At 44.0% G+C, this 14,214-nt stretch overlaps 1 protein-coding gene across 1 annotated transcript in view; it reads left to right on the forward strand.

Moving 5' to 3' along the window:
- The window catches only part of FRAS1 (Fraser extracellular matrix complex subunit 1), a 534,366-nt gene that overhangs the window by 486,584 nt on the left and 33,568 nt on the right, over positions 1 to 14,214 (forward strand). Inside the window, 6 exon segments of the mRNA XM_059887796.1 lie at positions 2,130 to 2,330; positions 4,075 to 4,262; positions 5,637 to 5,912; positions 8,826 to 9,058; positions 11,492 to 11,652; positions 13,868 to 14,082. Coding sequence (XP_059743779.1) covers positions 2,130 to 2,330; positions 4,075 to 4,262; positions 5,637 to 5,912; positions 8,826 to 9,058; positions 11,492 to 11,652; positions 13,868 to 14,082 — 1,274 coding nt within the window.

Consider the following 14,214-nt stretch of genomic DNA (forward strand, 5'->3'; position numbering starts at 1 on the left):
CTTAACCGCTGGACCATCAGGGAAGTCACAGAGCTCTAGTATTTTTAATCACATTGTTCCCTAGCACATCACCAAGACATAAGGAATGAGTGTGGTTAAGAGCTAGGACAGAAACACTAAGACAGACACAGAATAAAAACTGTTTAAGTCCCGGCAATTCAGGAGCAGGGCTGGAAATACAATCAGAGTCAGTTGAATCCAATGAACTGATTTAAAACACTGCCACCTTCCTGGAAAAGTCTAATTTCTCAGTTTTATTCTCTCTAATTGATTTGGCCTACTAACCTAAAAATACTTAAATTCTTTAGTCAAGTGCTAGCAAAGAATGACCCAGGCACCAAAGAAAACAAAATCTGTTTTAAATAGGGACATAGCTGTTTTATTAAAATAGATATTTTAATGAATGGACAACAATACTACAACTAGTAATAGCTTTTTTATTGAATACTGATTATATACCAAGAACTGTTATAAGCATATTATTTAAAAAAAAAAAAACTTTATTTAATCCTGACAGTAAGCTTTTGAGGTAGGTGTTATTATCCTATATTATAGGTAAAGAAATTGAACCCCAGCAAAGTTATCTTATTTATGCTCTTAGTTACACAACTGTGAGGAATAAAACTGCATGTAAAACCTTATTGTATCAGATTCTAGAATCTACACAAGAGTCAGTGAGACTCAGGGTTTTTAATATAAAATATAGACTAACTTGAATTGGGGGGGAAAAATTTAAAAGCCAGCCTTGAAGTTGAATTAGCCGTTTACCGAAGGAGACAGGTTCAGATCTGAGGTGAACCCCTCCTGTTCACGCAGTACTTAGATTGTACTTAGCCCAGTACTTAGGCTCAGAGAAGTCACCGGTTCACACTGTTACAGCGACACACCTCAGTCTCAGAGAGCGTACACAGTAAAACTATGAAGTCTCAAATGAGACGTGTCTTTGACAATTAGGAAGAATGGATTTTCTGAGAGAGAAGAGGGAAGTGAACATAGAGACACCAGACATTTCTGGAAAAGTCTATGATATGTTTTTAGAGGGTATAAGGTTTGTAATTGCTCCCAATTCTTCTCTCTTCTTATCTCACTGTTTCCACCACTACCTCATTGCCCTTCCCCATGAGAATATAATACAAAGGAAGGCATGGTTCGAACTTTAAAAAAAAAAAGTTATTCATTTCACAGCAATGAGGGTAGTACTTCAAATCAGATTGTGTTCGGAAATCCTATGTTTCTCAATTATTGTTGTAGCCACCACTAAAACTACTCACTCTTTTTTTTTTTTTAACTTTTTATTTTGTGTTGGAGTATAGCCAATTAACAATGTTGTGACAGTTTCCAGTGAACAGCAAAGGGACTCAGCCATACATATACATGTATCCATTCTCCTCCAAACCCCCCTCCCATCCAGCCTGCCATATAACATTGAGCAGAGTCCCCTGTGCTATACTGTAGGTTAGCTTGTTGGTTACCCTTGTTAAATATAGCAGTGTGTACATGTCAATCCCAAACTCCCTAACTACCCCTTCTCCCCATCCTTTCCACCTGGCAACCATAAATTGGTAAAACTACTCATTCTTAACTAACCTGTGGTATTTATAGATAAAGCTAAGGGTGGGGAAAGTGAAAGCAGTAGGAAGGAGGACCCAGAAGATGGAGATGAGAGATAGATTTGGTAAATGTAAGCAGTATATAAATGAAATTCATATCTCATAAATGAAAAAGAGTTGGTTCATACAATCAGTCAATAGATATTTATCAAGGGCTTACTCTGTCTCAGTCCCTGATAAATTGTGCAGATTTAAAAACATGCTATGAGCTATAAGGCCTAGATGGAAACTTGGATAACATGCATTTCAAAGTGCTTAAAAATGTTTCCTCCACTGTACTCTTTTTAATAAGAAATATGTGAGAAACAGCTCCTGCAGAATCACAGATGAATTCCTTTTTCCAAAGTATTGCTTAGGGGTAAATACAGATTGATTTTTATGACTGCAAGCTATTTTGCCTTTTGTATTGTTAATTAGTGTGAAAAATTCCCTCTTGTCGTTATAAAGTGTTTTCATGGGAGTTGGAATTCTTTTTCACTTTTGCAACTTGCTCTTGTTTTCCTAACCTTGTTTCCTTAGCCCCTACCATTGAGTTTGAAGAAGCTGCATACCAAGTCCGGGAACCCTCAGGGCCAGATGCCACGGCCATTCTGAACGTCAAGGTGATCCGCAGAGGGGATCAGAACAGAACATCCAAGATTCGCTGTAGCACACGGGATGGGTCAGCCCAGTCTGGTGTGGATTATTACCCAAAGAGCCGAGTCTTGAAGTTCAGTCCTGGTAATTGAATGCCAATCCCAGTTAGTAGGTCTTCCTTAAAGTGTTAATCGATTAGTTGTGTCTGACTCTTTGCGACCCCATAGACTATAGCCCGCCAGGCTCCTCTGTCCATAGAATTTCCGAGGCAAGAATACTGGAGTGGGTAGCCATTTCCTTCTCCAGAGGATCTTCCTGATCCAGGTATCAAACCTGAGTCTCCTGCATTGCAGGCAGATTCTTACTGTCTGAGTCACCAGGGAAGCCCCATAGGTATTACTTAAGAGAGAGGCTAATATCTTATATTTGAAGGAAAAAATAAGCAGAAAATTAAAAAATATATACATTTCCAATAGCATGAAGTACTTAGTAAGCACACATTTGAGGTTGTAGGAATCTTTAAATTTTTTAATTAGTAAAAGTGGCATAGGATAAGAAAAAAAAAAAGAAGTGCCTTACTTCGGAGCATCCTAGGCATTTTGGATCATTCAAAAGGATTTGTTGTTGTTGTTAGCCTATAATTTGGTTGAGCAATGGGAGCACCTGAGTTTTTAAAAATATATGTGATGCCATCATTCAGCAAACATCAGTACACACCATTGTGCTGGGCCCTTCAGGGCTTACTCAACCCAGAAGGCACAATCTCCATGTTCAAATGGCTTGACATCTATTAGGCGATGCTATGAAGATGAGTCATGGAAGAGAGAAAGATGAGATGCTCACAACCAGCTGTTTAATTGTTTGATGTATTTCCTTAATGGAAGGAATGAGACAAAAAAAGGACTGACTTGTACTCTAGACTTTTCCCAAAAACTTTCTGGAGCAATATAAGGTGAAAAGGCTGGTGTACAGCCTGGCACTGTTTGTGATGTAGCCAGAAGTGGGCAAAAGTGGTAGAAGCCCTCTTCAGAGATGGCATGGCAAGAAGAGGGAAGAAATGCCTCCCTTGGAGATGGAGGGGTGTCTCTGTATGTCTCCATCACCCCACGGAGCTTCAAAGGGCTTTTGGCTCCATCCCTTGTTCGTCTGGCTAGTGTTTACAGGGAAGTTAGGTGCCCTTCCTCCACATGCTCACAAGGACCTCTCTTCCAAGTGTCTTAGCTTTTTTCTCTTCTGCATAAGGATCTGGGGGAAAGGCAGGTCCTAGAAGTAACCTAGCCCAGGTGTCTATAGGAGGAAGAAGGCCATCTTGACCACTGCCAGGGATAGCTGCACCCTCATAGAATCACTTTATAGAAAACATGGGGGTTTCTGAGCTCTAACCCTCCCCATTCCATGCTGGCAAACTGTCACATTATCGTCTTGGCAGAGACGGCCCTGTAGGTAACCTTTGAGCTGTCGCTTCCCAAGAGACAGCTTTGAAGGGTGTCTAGTGTGTAAACACTCATTGCCACACAGGGGCTTGTTCCTAAGTGTAAAGGGGAAAGAAAAATTAAGCAAAAAAAAAAAAAATGCATAACCAGGGTGGAGTGTTTTTTAGATCATAGATTTTTATTACCACCAGCTAGTGTCAGGCAGGGGCCATTAATTCTCATGTGTTGAATAGTAAATCTGTAGGACTGAGCCTCCACCACGGGTGGAATTTCACCTATAAAACTGATCCCTCAATGGAGATTGGGCTAAAGTGATTAGCAGCCACTGCATTGATAGAAGCCCTCCAAGAAGAAAGGGCATATTTCAACATGAAGCCTCAGCAGTGCCAACCTGCACCGTCTTAAGTGGGTCACTGATGAAGACCTTTGCTCTCTTTGTTCTGTCCTTGGCGAAGGTGTGGATCACATCTTCTTTAAAGTCGAGATCCTGTCCAATGAAGACCGGGAGTGGCATGAATCCTTCTCCCTAGTCCTTGGCCCAGATGACCCAGTGGAAGCAGTTCTTGGCGATGTGACCACGGCTACAGTGACGATTCTAGACCAGGAGGCAGCTGGGAGTCTCATCCTGCCAGCACCGCCCATTGTAAGTCTCATGACCCAAAGGATGGTTGCTTCTGTCTTAGGCGTTAGATGAGAACTTGAGAGAAGCAGGACTGCCAGGACTGCTCGTGTCCCCTTCCCCAAATCCCTCACTCCCATCACCTCCAGGGTCGTCTGGTAATGTCTGGTGACATCTGTGGTTTTCATGACTGTCACACTGGGTGCTGTTAGCATCTAGGGGATGGAAGTCAGGGATGCTGCTGAACGTCCTACAATACACAGGCCAGTCCCCCTCCTCCACACCAAAGAGTTGCCTGGCTCAAAAGTCAGTAGTGCTAAAGAGGAGAAACCTGGTTTCCACATAAGAGTGAGACCAAACTATGTTGAGACCTTTGTCTGACAAAGAAAGTACAATACCATTGATCTCGTTTCTTTGGTGAGACCTAGAAGAGTAAAAATGGAGTATTCCCCCATATCTATTATCCTACATACTCGCCATGGGCATAGAATTAAGTGTCTATGGAGATGTACCACCATGTTTCCCAATTTGGGGATGAACAGAATGAATGCACCGACTTCACAGTTAGGAGAAATGCTCACAGAGGTTGCCGTGTGGCTAGTCCCTCAGTCATGTCCGACTCTTTGCAACTCTGTGGACTGTAGCCCGCCAGGTTCCTCTGTTCATGGGATTCTCTAGACAAGAATACTGGATTCCCTTCTCCAGGGGTTCTTCCTGACCCAGAGATTGAACCTGGGTCTCCTGCATTGCAGGTGGATTTTTTACTGTCTGAGCCACCAGGGAAGCTCCCAGAAGTTGCCAAGGGGAATTTAACGTAGGATAATGAAGCAGTCCGAATAACTCTTATAACTTCCCCTGACTAATCTCATACAATAGAAAGACCATTTCAAAATATGTCTCTTTGACCATGGAAGAAATATATATGTATGTTCAGTCACTAAGTCATGTCTGTCTCTTTGCAACCCCATGGACTGCAGCATGCCAGGCTTCCCTGTCCTTCACATATATCCTTTATTTACTTGTATTTTGCCAGATGCACTACTGCCTGCCATTAACAGTTTAATGCAACTTTTAACTAATATCTGCCATTTATGATAGAGTTGTGGTTACAGTGTGTTGGGGGTGGAGTGTTTTTCACTTGAGTCATAGGAATCTGATTTAGGAATGAGACCGTTAAGATACTAAAGCTTTTAACTCAGGGAGGAGGAGGATCTTCCCTACTATTGAAGATTTCCAGGATCTTTTAGGGATGCCTGGCTAAGCATTGTTAAAACCACTGCTATATTTTAAAGAATCCCTAGGAGTTAAGTGATCAGGTAGGTCTCTAGGGAAGGGAGCTTTAGTTTTCTAACCCTCCCGATACCCACCCAGGCCTGAAGCTATGTTGCTCCTTGGCAGGTCGTTACACTTGCTGACTATGACCATGTGGAAGAGGTTACCAAGGAGGGAGTCAAGAAATCCCCCTCCCCGGGCTACCCGCTGATCTGCGTCACGCCCTGCGACCCCCATTTCCCCAAATACGCTGTCATGAAGGAGCGCTGCATTGAGGCTGGCATCAACCAGACGTCTGTGCAGTTCAGCTGGGAAGTGGCCGCCCCCACTGACGGCAACGGGGCCCGGTCTCCCTTCGAGACCATCACCGACAACACGCCATTCACCAGTGTCAACCACATGGTAGGTCTGGTTACAGAGAGAGAGACCTGGCCTTTCTCTTTGTTACTCCAGCTCTGTCAAATTCCTTAAGGTCCCTGCATGCCATTTGGTATAAACTAAACAATTAAGCGGGTACAACACTGTCCTTTTGTTCTTACGTATGAGAAAAGATAATGTGGTATGGCAGAAAGAGGACTAGGCTAGTACTCCAACAACCTGTTACAAACCTTGATTCTGCCTGTTCTGAACTATGTGATGTGAAGTGTTTACTTTACCTTTCTGAGTCTCAGTTTCCTGATCTACAAAATAATACCTCCTTTGCTTAATCCACTTGACAAGGTCATTGACAGATAGGAAAGTGATTTACAAATGATGAAGTAAGTCAAAGATTCTAGGTAAGTACGAATAATGATTAGTCTCTTTTCACATCTCTTAAATCATTCAATATGGAGTAGGGTATAAATTCCTTAAGAAAAAGGGTTCTACCATATTTGTATATCCATCCCAAAGTGGCTGCCACATTGGTGGCACGCAGTGGGGACCAGTTATTAAATAAAATGAGAGTGTGCTTATTAAGTGATCAGTATTTTTCGAAGCCTGGTGGGAAGATATGAAAAGAGGTTCAGAATGTCGTTGCTGTCCTCAGAGAGTCAGGAGGCCAGACGCACACCTCTGCCACCATCAGGGAGCCATGCACAGCGGTGCTTTGCCCACGCTCAGGAAACAGCCCAGTGTTCTGACTCTGCTCATTGCACCAATGATGTTCTTCCAGAAAGAGCTGAAAGCAGTGAGACTCAGGCTCCACAGAGCGTCTGGCACCCAGGAAACAATCAATGGTTTTTGACTGAGATGAGTGCATTTAATAATTTTGGAAATCAGAGATTTTCTTCAGACTTAATTTCTCTAGATATTTCCCTACAAATCCACAGTCTGTTCTCACTTTAACAGTGCCTTGGACTTCCCTAGAGGTCCAGCAGTTGGGAATCCACCTACCTGCCAGGGAGACGAATTCAATCGGTCCCTGGTCCAGGAAGATTCCACATGCTGAGGAGCAGCTAAGCCCGAGCACCGCAACTGGGGAGTAGCCCCTGCTCACCACAGCTAGGGGAAACCCATGCTCAGCAATGAAGACCCAGCACAGCAAGAATAAATAAATAAAAAGTTTTAAAAAGAACTCTCTTGAGTAGGTAGTGGAAGAAAGCTGTTAGATGTACATTGGAGGCTTTGGATAACGTGGGTCCCTCGTGTCCATTGTCCTTGGCACAGCTTATTCAGAAAGGCCAGAAGATTAATTCCTTTGCAACATAACCTAGTTCAAATTTAAATTATCTTTATTATTATTAGAAATGTAAATGGCAAGACTTAACAGCTTATTGTTTCATAAATACCTTGTTCTCTGTTCAACAAACCCATGAAGGGGCAGTTGGTTTGATTTGAGCCAAATATACATTTTTAACAGGTACCAAGTTTACGATTTTACCTTATATTTCAGCTTGCCTTCTTGTGATGAATTGGTGACTAATCCTCTTACCCCAGCTTCCTCTGCTCTGCCTTCATTTCTTCAATTATTTATTTAATACTGTTGTATCGTGTGCATTTTTGTAAGATGCTTCAAATCCCTTCTGAATGAAGTCCATGTATAAATAAATAAAGTTGTGGCAGCTAATTAAAAAAATTTTAATGGAAAAATCTTCTTCAATTTTTAATGGACTTCAGTGAAAATTGTTTCCATGGTAGAATTTATAAGTTTGTATGATTGCTTTGTGGGAAGTCTGCTGCACATAGAACTACTAATGAGTTTTTCTTATTATATACTTCCCTATGTCAATGCACTAGTAACCTAGAGAGTTTTGGTGACCTAGGTTACCTCTGCATAGATTGCATTAAGCACTCATGGATTCTGTGTGTCTGGAGCATGAGAAAATCTGTAGAAAGACTTTCAAGGCCAGTAGGTGTCAGAGGCCAAGTTCTCAACTTTAACTCCACCACGTTATTGTAACCCTTAGTAATTAGAGGGGAGTTAAGGGAGGGAATGGCAGTAGGGAGGAAAGAAAACTAAGAACTCCTAGGAAAAAAGTGTCTTTCCTCTATATCCTGATACCATGCCTTCAACAAAAGTGACTTAGAGGCAATGAGTCTTGCTGGAAGGGCTGAAAAATCATTAAGTACTTCTCTGAACCTAATATGTAAAGAGAACAAGTGTCATTGGGAATCAGTCATCTCTAGTTTCTTGCTCCACATTTGTCTACTTGCTTGTTACCTGGCTTACCACCCTAGGCTCTAAGTACTCAGTGCTCTGTCCATGGTGCCTGGCTCCTGGTAGAAAGTCAGTACTTAGGTGGTGAGAGGTGGGTAGATCAATGGACACATAGATGGATAAATGGATGGATAATGGATGGTGTGGGCTAAGAATGCAGCCTGCCATGTCAGTCAGCAAAGGATGTTGCAGCATCAGCCACTGCAGCCAGTGGGGCATCCTAAAGAGACTCAGGATGAGAAAACACAGGATACTGGCCCCTGATAGCTGAGATGCCTATTAAAGGAATGATTTCAGTGAGCGACTTAGCAGCAGCAGCAGCAAACTATTTCATCTTCCCATACATGGAAAAGTGCACAATTCCTTAACTTGAGATATCCAGTTTTAACAGTTATCTTTTGATGTTCCAACTACCTGGCCTTTGTTGCAAAAACTCTGATTAATATGTATCCCGGCTCTTCCCATTCCTCTTTGGAGCAGTCTCTCACAGTTACCTAAGATGCTGTATCCCAGGCTCAAGTCTTCAGTTTAGCCTGCTGTATAAAACCTAACTCTCAGCTTTTAGGTTGTGCAGTGTTTTCAGCTGACAATGGTCTTCACAGATTATCATCCAGAAGACACAGTATGAAGAGCTGTTGAGGCACCACGTGTCTGAGGTGATTTATTCTTCCTGGTAGGTCCTGGACAGCATTTACTTCAGCCGGAGGTTCCATGTACGTTGTGTGGCCAAGGCTGTGGACAAGGTGGGCCACGTGGGGACCCCCTTGAGGAGCAACGTTGTCACCATCGGAACAGACAGTGCTATCTGCCACACTCCAGTGGTGGCTGGGACAGCCCGAGGCTTCCAGGCTCAGTCCTTCATCGCGACCTTGAAATACCTGGACGTCAAACATAAGGAGCATCCCAACAGGTCAGCGGGGAGTGCCCTCCATGAGGAGATGGCAGAGAGTCCCCAGCTGTGCTTTGTGTGTTTTCTAGGTGGGACAAATCAGTGAGTGATGCTTCTGCAAAATAAGAATAATGGTGATGAATGCTTCATAAAAAGTTGAAGTTCTTCAAACGTGCCCTAATATCTGGCCCTTGTCAATCTTTCTAGCCTCATTTCCTTCATCTTGTTATTTTCATTTGCCAGTCCACCCACAGGGAATCACATGTAACTTCCTCGGGATTTCAAGCACTCTTAGGTAACCTGCCTCTGCCTGTGGCTACTCCTGGCTCCAGCTTTCCCCCGTCCCCTTCCAGTCCATATTCTTAAATCCCATTGTCCCACCATACCTAAGCCATGGCATCTCTTCTAGGAACTTTTCTGTCATCTCCCCCAATTTAGTTTGGAAGCTTTTACTTCCCACTTTTCTGGCACCCACATCTGCCTCTCTGAGAGTGTTATCATCATTCATTCTCTCCTTGTCATCCCCACCCAGGAGATGATGGTGGCAGGGACCATGACTGTTTATTTTGCATCCCCTCTGCCTAGAATGTCCTTCTTGGCACCTAAGAGGCACTCACTAAGTACCCAGTGAAAAAATTAGTAACAACACTGGTGAATTATAACTAAGTGGGCAGATATGCTTTTTTTTTTTTCCTGTGCCCTATGATCTTGATGGAAAATGGATGATTTCATTTTTTATATAGCAAAAAAAAAACCAAACAAGATTTCAGGTAGGTTATACATATTCATTAAACCTGGTAGTATTTATGTGCATGCCTTTATGAGCAACTGAGTTCAGAGAAAGGGGCTCATTTACATGAAAAAAAAACAGATTTGAACATGGAGCCAAAAATATGCAAATCCTTTTTTCTAGCAGAATGAAATTTATTTTTGTAAAAAGCAATAACAGAAGTGTCCAGGGTTACTATTGACCCTGTTCCTTACAAAAAGAGCCATTCTGTTCACATTCTGAGGTTCTGATTCTTCTTTAAAACATGAGTCTTTGTTCTGGGAGACAAGCTGTAAAAATTCACAATGCATCCTCAATAAACATGCTGAAAATTTAAACTTGTACAGTGAAAAAATTGCAGCCCCTCAGTACAGTTTTGTTGTGTTGCAGTCTTAACCGGTATTTATTAAGCTCATATTTTATTTAGAATTGTGTACTACAGGCTCTGGAGAAACAGAAGAAGTGAAGGAAATGGTCCTTTGCCCTCTTAGTGGGGAGGCAAGACAGACTCTTAAAGCATATAAGAAATAGCAGCTAATATAAATAAGTTACAGACTTCCTGGTACAAAGGCACCTACAGGCAGAAGAATGTAGTTCAAGGCAGAGCTTGCTGTAGATTGAGGCCAGTGAGGGCTGGTGGCCTTGCTAGGACTTGCTGGTGGGGAAAGGGAGGTTTTTGAAGTTGGGGAGAGACCATGTGTGTCTTAGTCACTCAGTCGTATCTGATTCTTTGCAATCCCATGGACTGTATCCCACCAGGCTCCTCTGTCCATGGTATTCTCCAGGCAAGAATACTGGAGTGGGTTGCCATGCCCCCTCCAGGGGATCTTCCCAACCCAGGGATCGGATCCACGTCTCTTGGTCTCCTGCATTGCAGGTGGACTCTTTACCACTAGCACCACCTGGGGAGCCCCAAGACTATTGAATAGTGGAGTATTACTATTTCTAGGCTTTTTTCCTGGGTAAGGATACTGGCCTTAGAGTTTAAGAGCTCAGTGATGTCTTTTGGGCACAAATACTTTAGAAAATTCTGTGGCAACCCTCCACAACCTCCATAGACACTCACTGTGACAAAGAAATTTATCCATGCCTGTACCATCCACTCGGCTCCAGCTCATGCGGAAACAAAGCTTCCTTTTAAAGCAGAAGATAGCTACAATTTATGGTTGCGATGTTATCTTTTCTTGTACACGCAAAAAAAATCTATGATTCTAGATTGCTATCAGTCCTGAGTCTGGAGGATCTCCCAGGGGCTGGAGGGAGGAGAATAACCCCGCATGCACACTATACCCTCATGCACAGAGAGAACTCCTACATGGAAAGCTTCAGAAAAAAAAACCTGGTAAATTCACTGGTGAAGACAAATTGAGTTATGAGAAAGCAAGGTACCATACTGGGGGCTTCCCAAGTGGCACTAGTGGTAAAGAACCTGCCTGCCAATGCAGGTAGACATAAGAGGTGAGGGTTCGATCCCCGGGTTGGGAAGATCCCCTGGAGGAGGGCATGGCAGCCCACCCCAGTATTCTTGCCTGGAGAATCCCATGGACAGAGGAGATGGTGGGCTACAGTCCATGGGGTCTCAAAGAGTCAGGTATGACTGAGTAACTCAGCACACAATGTACCATACTAGCTACTTATGGCAGGCACCTGAAAGCCCTGATTTCTGCTCTTGTTTTCCCCCCTAGAATCCACATTTCCGTGCAGATCCCACACCAGGATGGAATGCTGCCACTCATCTCCACCATGCCGCTGCACAACCTGCATTTTCTTCTATCTGAGTCCATCTACAGGCACCAACACGTCTGCTCCAACCTCGTCACCACCCGGGACCTGAGAGGCATCTCAGGTGAGGGGAGACTTCCCTTTTAGTGTGCCCAGCCCAGCACGATGACCCTTAGGGATGTGGCTAAATGGACTCTGCTTTTCATGTTTTCTGGTCCTCAAAATCTGCATGGTTAGTGGATCTGCTCAGCAGCAAGCAGCCAAACATAGGCAGCTTGGACAGTGACATGAATAGCAAAAAACAAAGACCTTGGAATCAAACTGACAAGGTTCATGTCCTTATTCCACTCCCTGTACAACTCAACAAAAATAGCTGGACAACTCTGAGCCAGCCACTTTCCTATCTATCACATGAGGAGAATAATTGCTCCCAAACAAGGTAGGGATTGCATGTGTCAACAATTTTAAAACCCCGGTCCTGGTCAATTTTAGCTCCTTCCTTCTCCTGCGCTTGGTTCCCATGCTCTCAGCATTTTATAAAACACCTGTGCAAGGGTAAATATTATAGGATGATTCTCCAGGAGCAGTAGCCAAGGTGGAGCTTGGGGTATGAGATGTTTATTGGGCATCCGTATCTCCTAAAGGGAAAGGGAGGAAGCAGAACTGGGCAGAGGGAGAAGTCTGCAGTGCGGCCAATGAAACCGCAACCAGTTCTTACAGGGAGCTCTGGAGAGAGCCCAGCTGTCCATCATGTCCTGCTTCCAGCCCCAGTGGGCAGACCTCTCGGCCCCACCTCTCTCAGTCCGTGGATGGCAGACTGCTGGAGCAAATGGCGTGACTTGGGGCTCTGCAGCTGATACAGACCCAAGGGCGCTGACAGCTGAGGCAGCACATCTCCTGTTCACCAGGGCAGATGTTTTAGTTTACAAAGAATCCTGTCCATTTCCATTCACTTTAGCAAGTGCACATTAAATGCGCATTTCCTCCCTTTGCAACTGATGAATCATTTAACAGTGTTTCTGAAGACAGGAAAGCGTTCGTGTGCTCTTCCATATTCATTAAGCATCACTCTGGGTAGTGATGGTCTTGATACAGTAGGAATTAGTGGAGTGTAAATGATTCCTAAGTCACTGGGCTACAGATGAAAGTTTCATTGGTCTGCATATGCAAGCTAGTGGAAGAAACATACCATGTCTATAGGCTGAAAGTTTGCACCTCTTCCTACTTAAACACGATTAGCTTCAGTACATGTTCACTGACACCCTAGTCTTTGTGGCGCAGAGGGCTGTGTGCTGGTGTCAAACATTCTGAGAAATGGATCAGCTCTTTCAGAATATCATAGTTGCTTTCAGGACCATACAAAGTTGAACCCTAATATTCTAAAATTGTGTCTGTATTCAGCTCTCTTCTGCATAAAGGTCATCCTTAATTTAGAACAGTTCAGTTGCTTGGCAGCATTTGATCCAATAATTTTTGCCTGTAGCATGGGAAGCTTAGTCAAGCATCATTAGCGAGCTATTTACTCATTAACACAGAATTAAGATTTCTTTTTTCTGCAAGAGTTCAGACACCATAGGAAGCAGGGGAGGAGGTAATCAGAGGTTTGTTTGCTAGCTCCCCATAAAAGCTATGTTTTAAAAAAATCAGTCTTGAGAAAGAATAATTCACCAACAGATTCTCCATATAATAAATCCATTTCTTCAAGGACTGATTGTGAAGCATAGAACCAAGCTGGGCAGGTGTGACAGACAAGGCTTTACGGTGTTCTTTTCCAACAGATACACAGGGCCACCAGGCACTGGCTTCTTCATTTATGGTCTCATCCATTCATCTTTTCTTCCCTGGCTCCTGCAGCATCTTTCCTGAGTCTGTGACCCCAGTCACTCTGTTTAACACGTGGCAACAGGCAAGATGACAAGCCCCCCTCACCTTCTCACTGAGCTTGTGTCAGGAGCCCTGGTTAGTTAATTAGTGTTAGTTGCTCAGTCGTGTCCAGCTCTTTGCAACCCCATGGACTAAATAGCCTGCCAGGCTCCTCTGTCCATGGAATTCTCCAGGCAAGAATACTAGAGTGGGTTGCCATTCCCTTCAAGGGAATCTTCCCAGCCCAGGGATAGAACATGGGTCTTCCACATCTCAGCTAGACCCTTTACCGTCTAAGCCACCAGGGAAGCCTGGGAGCCCTGGGGTGCTCTATTAGTCATCTCAGAAGAAAGGAAAGTTCTCCCTGTGTGTCCAAAGGATGTGTCCATTCTCACTCTCCCCCCAGCTCCTGGGAAGCTGGTGAAGGGCAGGTCCACAGACTGGATTACTGTTCCTTGCTTCTCCCTCCCTCGCAGAGGCAGGGTTCCTGGACGACAGGGTCCATGACAGCATGGCACTGGGGCCTGGCTACGACCGCCCCTTCCAGTTTGACTCCAGCGTGCGGGAGCCAAAGACCATCCAGCTCTACAAACACCTGAACCTGAAGAGCTGCGTCTGGACGTTTGATGCCTATTATGACATGACGGAGCTGATTGACGTCTGTGGGGGGTCTGTAACCGCCGACTTCCAGGTGGGTGCCCTAGGGGTCTGTCTGAAGGCTGTGTGCACCTGGATATCATGTTAAAGCTTGTTCATTCATTGAACTGAAGCACTTTAGCACCCAGTTGCTCCCAGAACTGCACCAACCAAGGGACTCTTCTTT

The sequence above is a fragment of the Bos taurus genome, chromosome 6 (genome assembly GCF_002263795.3).
Source record: "Bos taurus isolate L1 Dominette 01449 registration number 42190680 breed Hereford chromosome 6, ARS-UCD2.0, whole genome shotgun sequence".
Lineage (NCBI taxonomy): Eukaryota > Metazoa > Chordata > Mammalia > Artiodactyla > Bovidae > Bos > Bos taurus.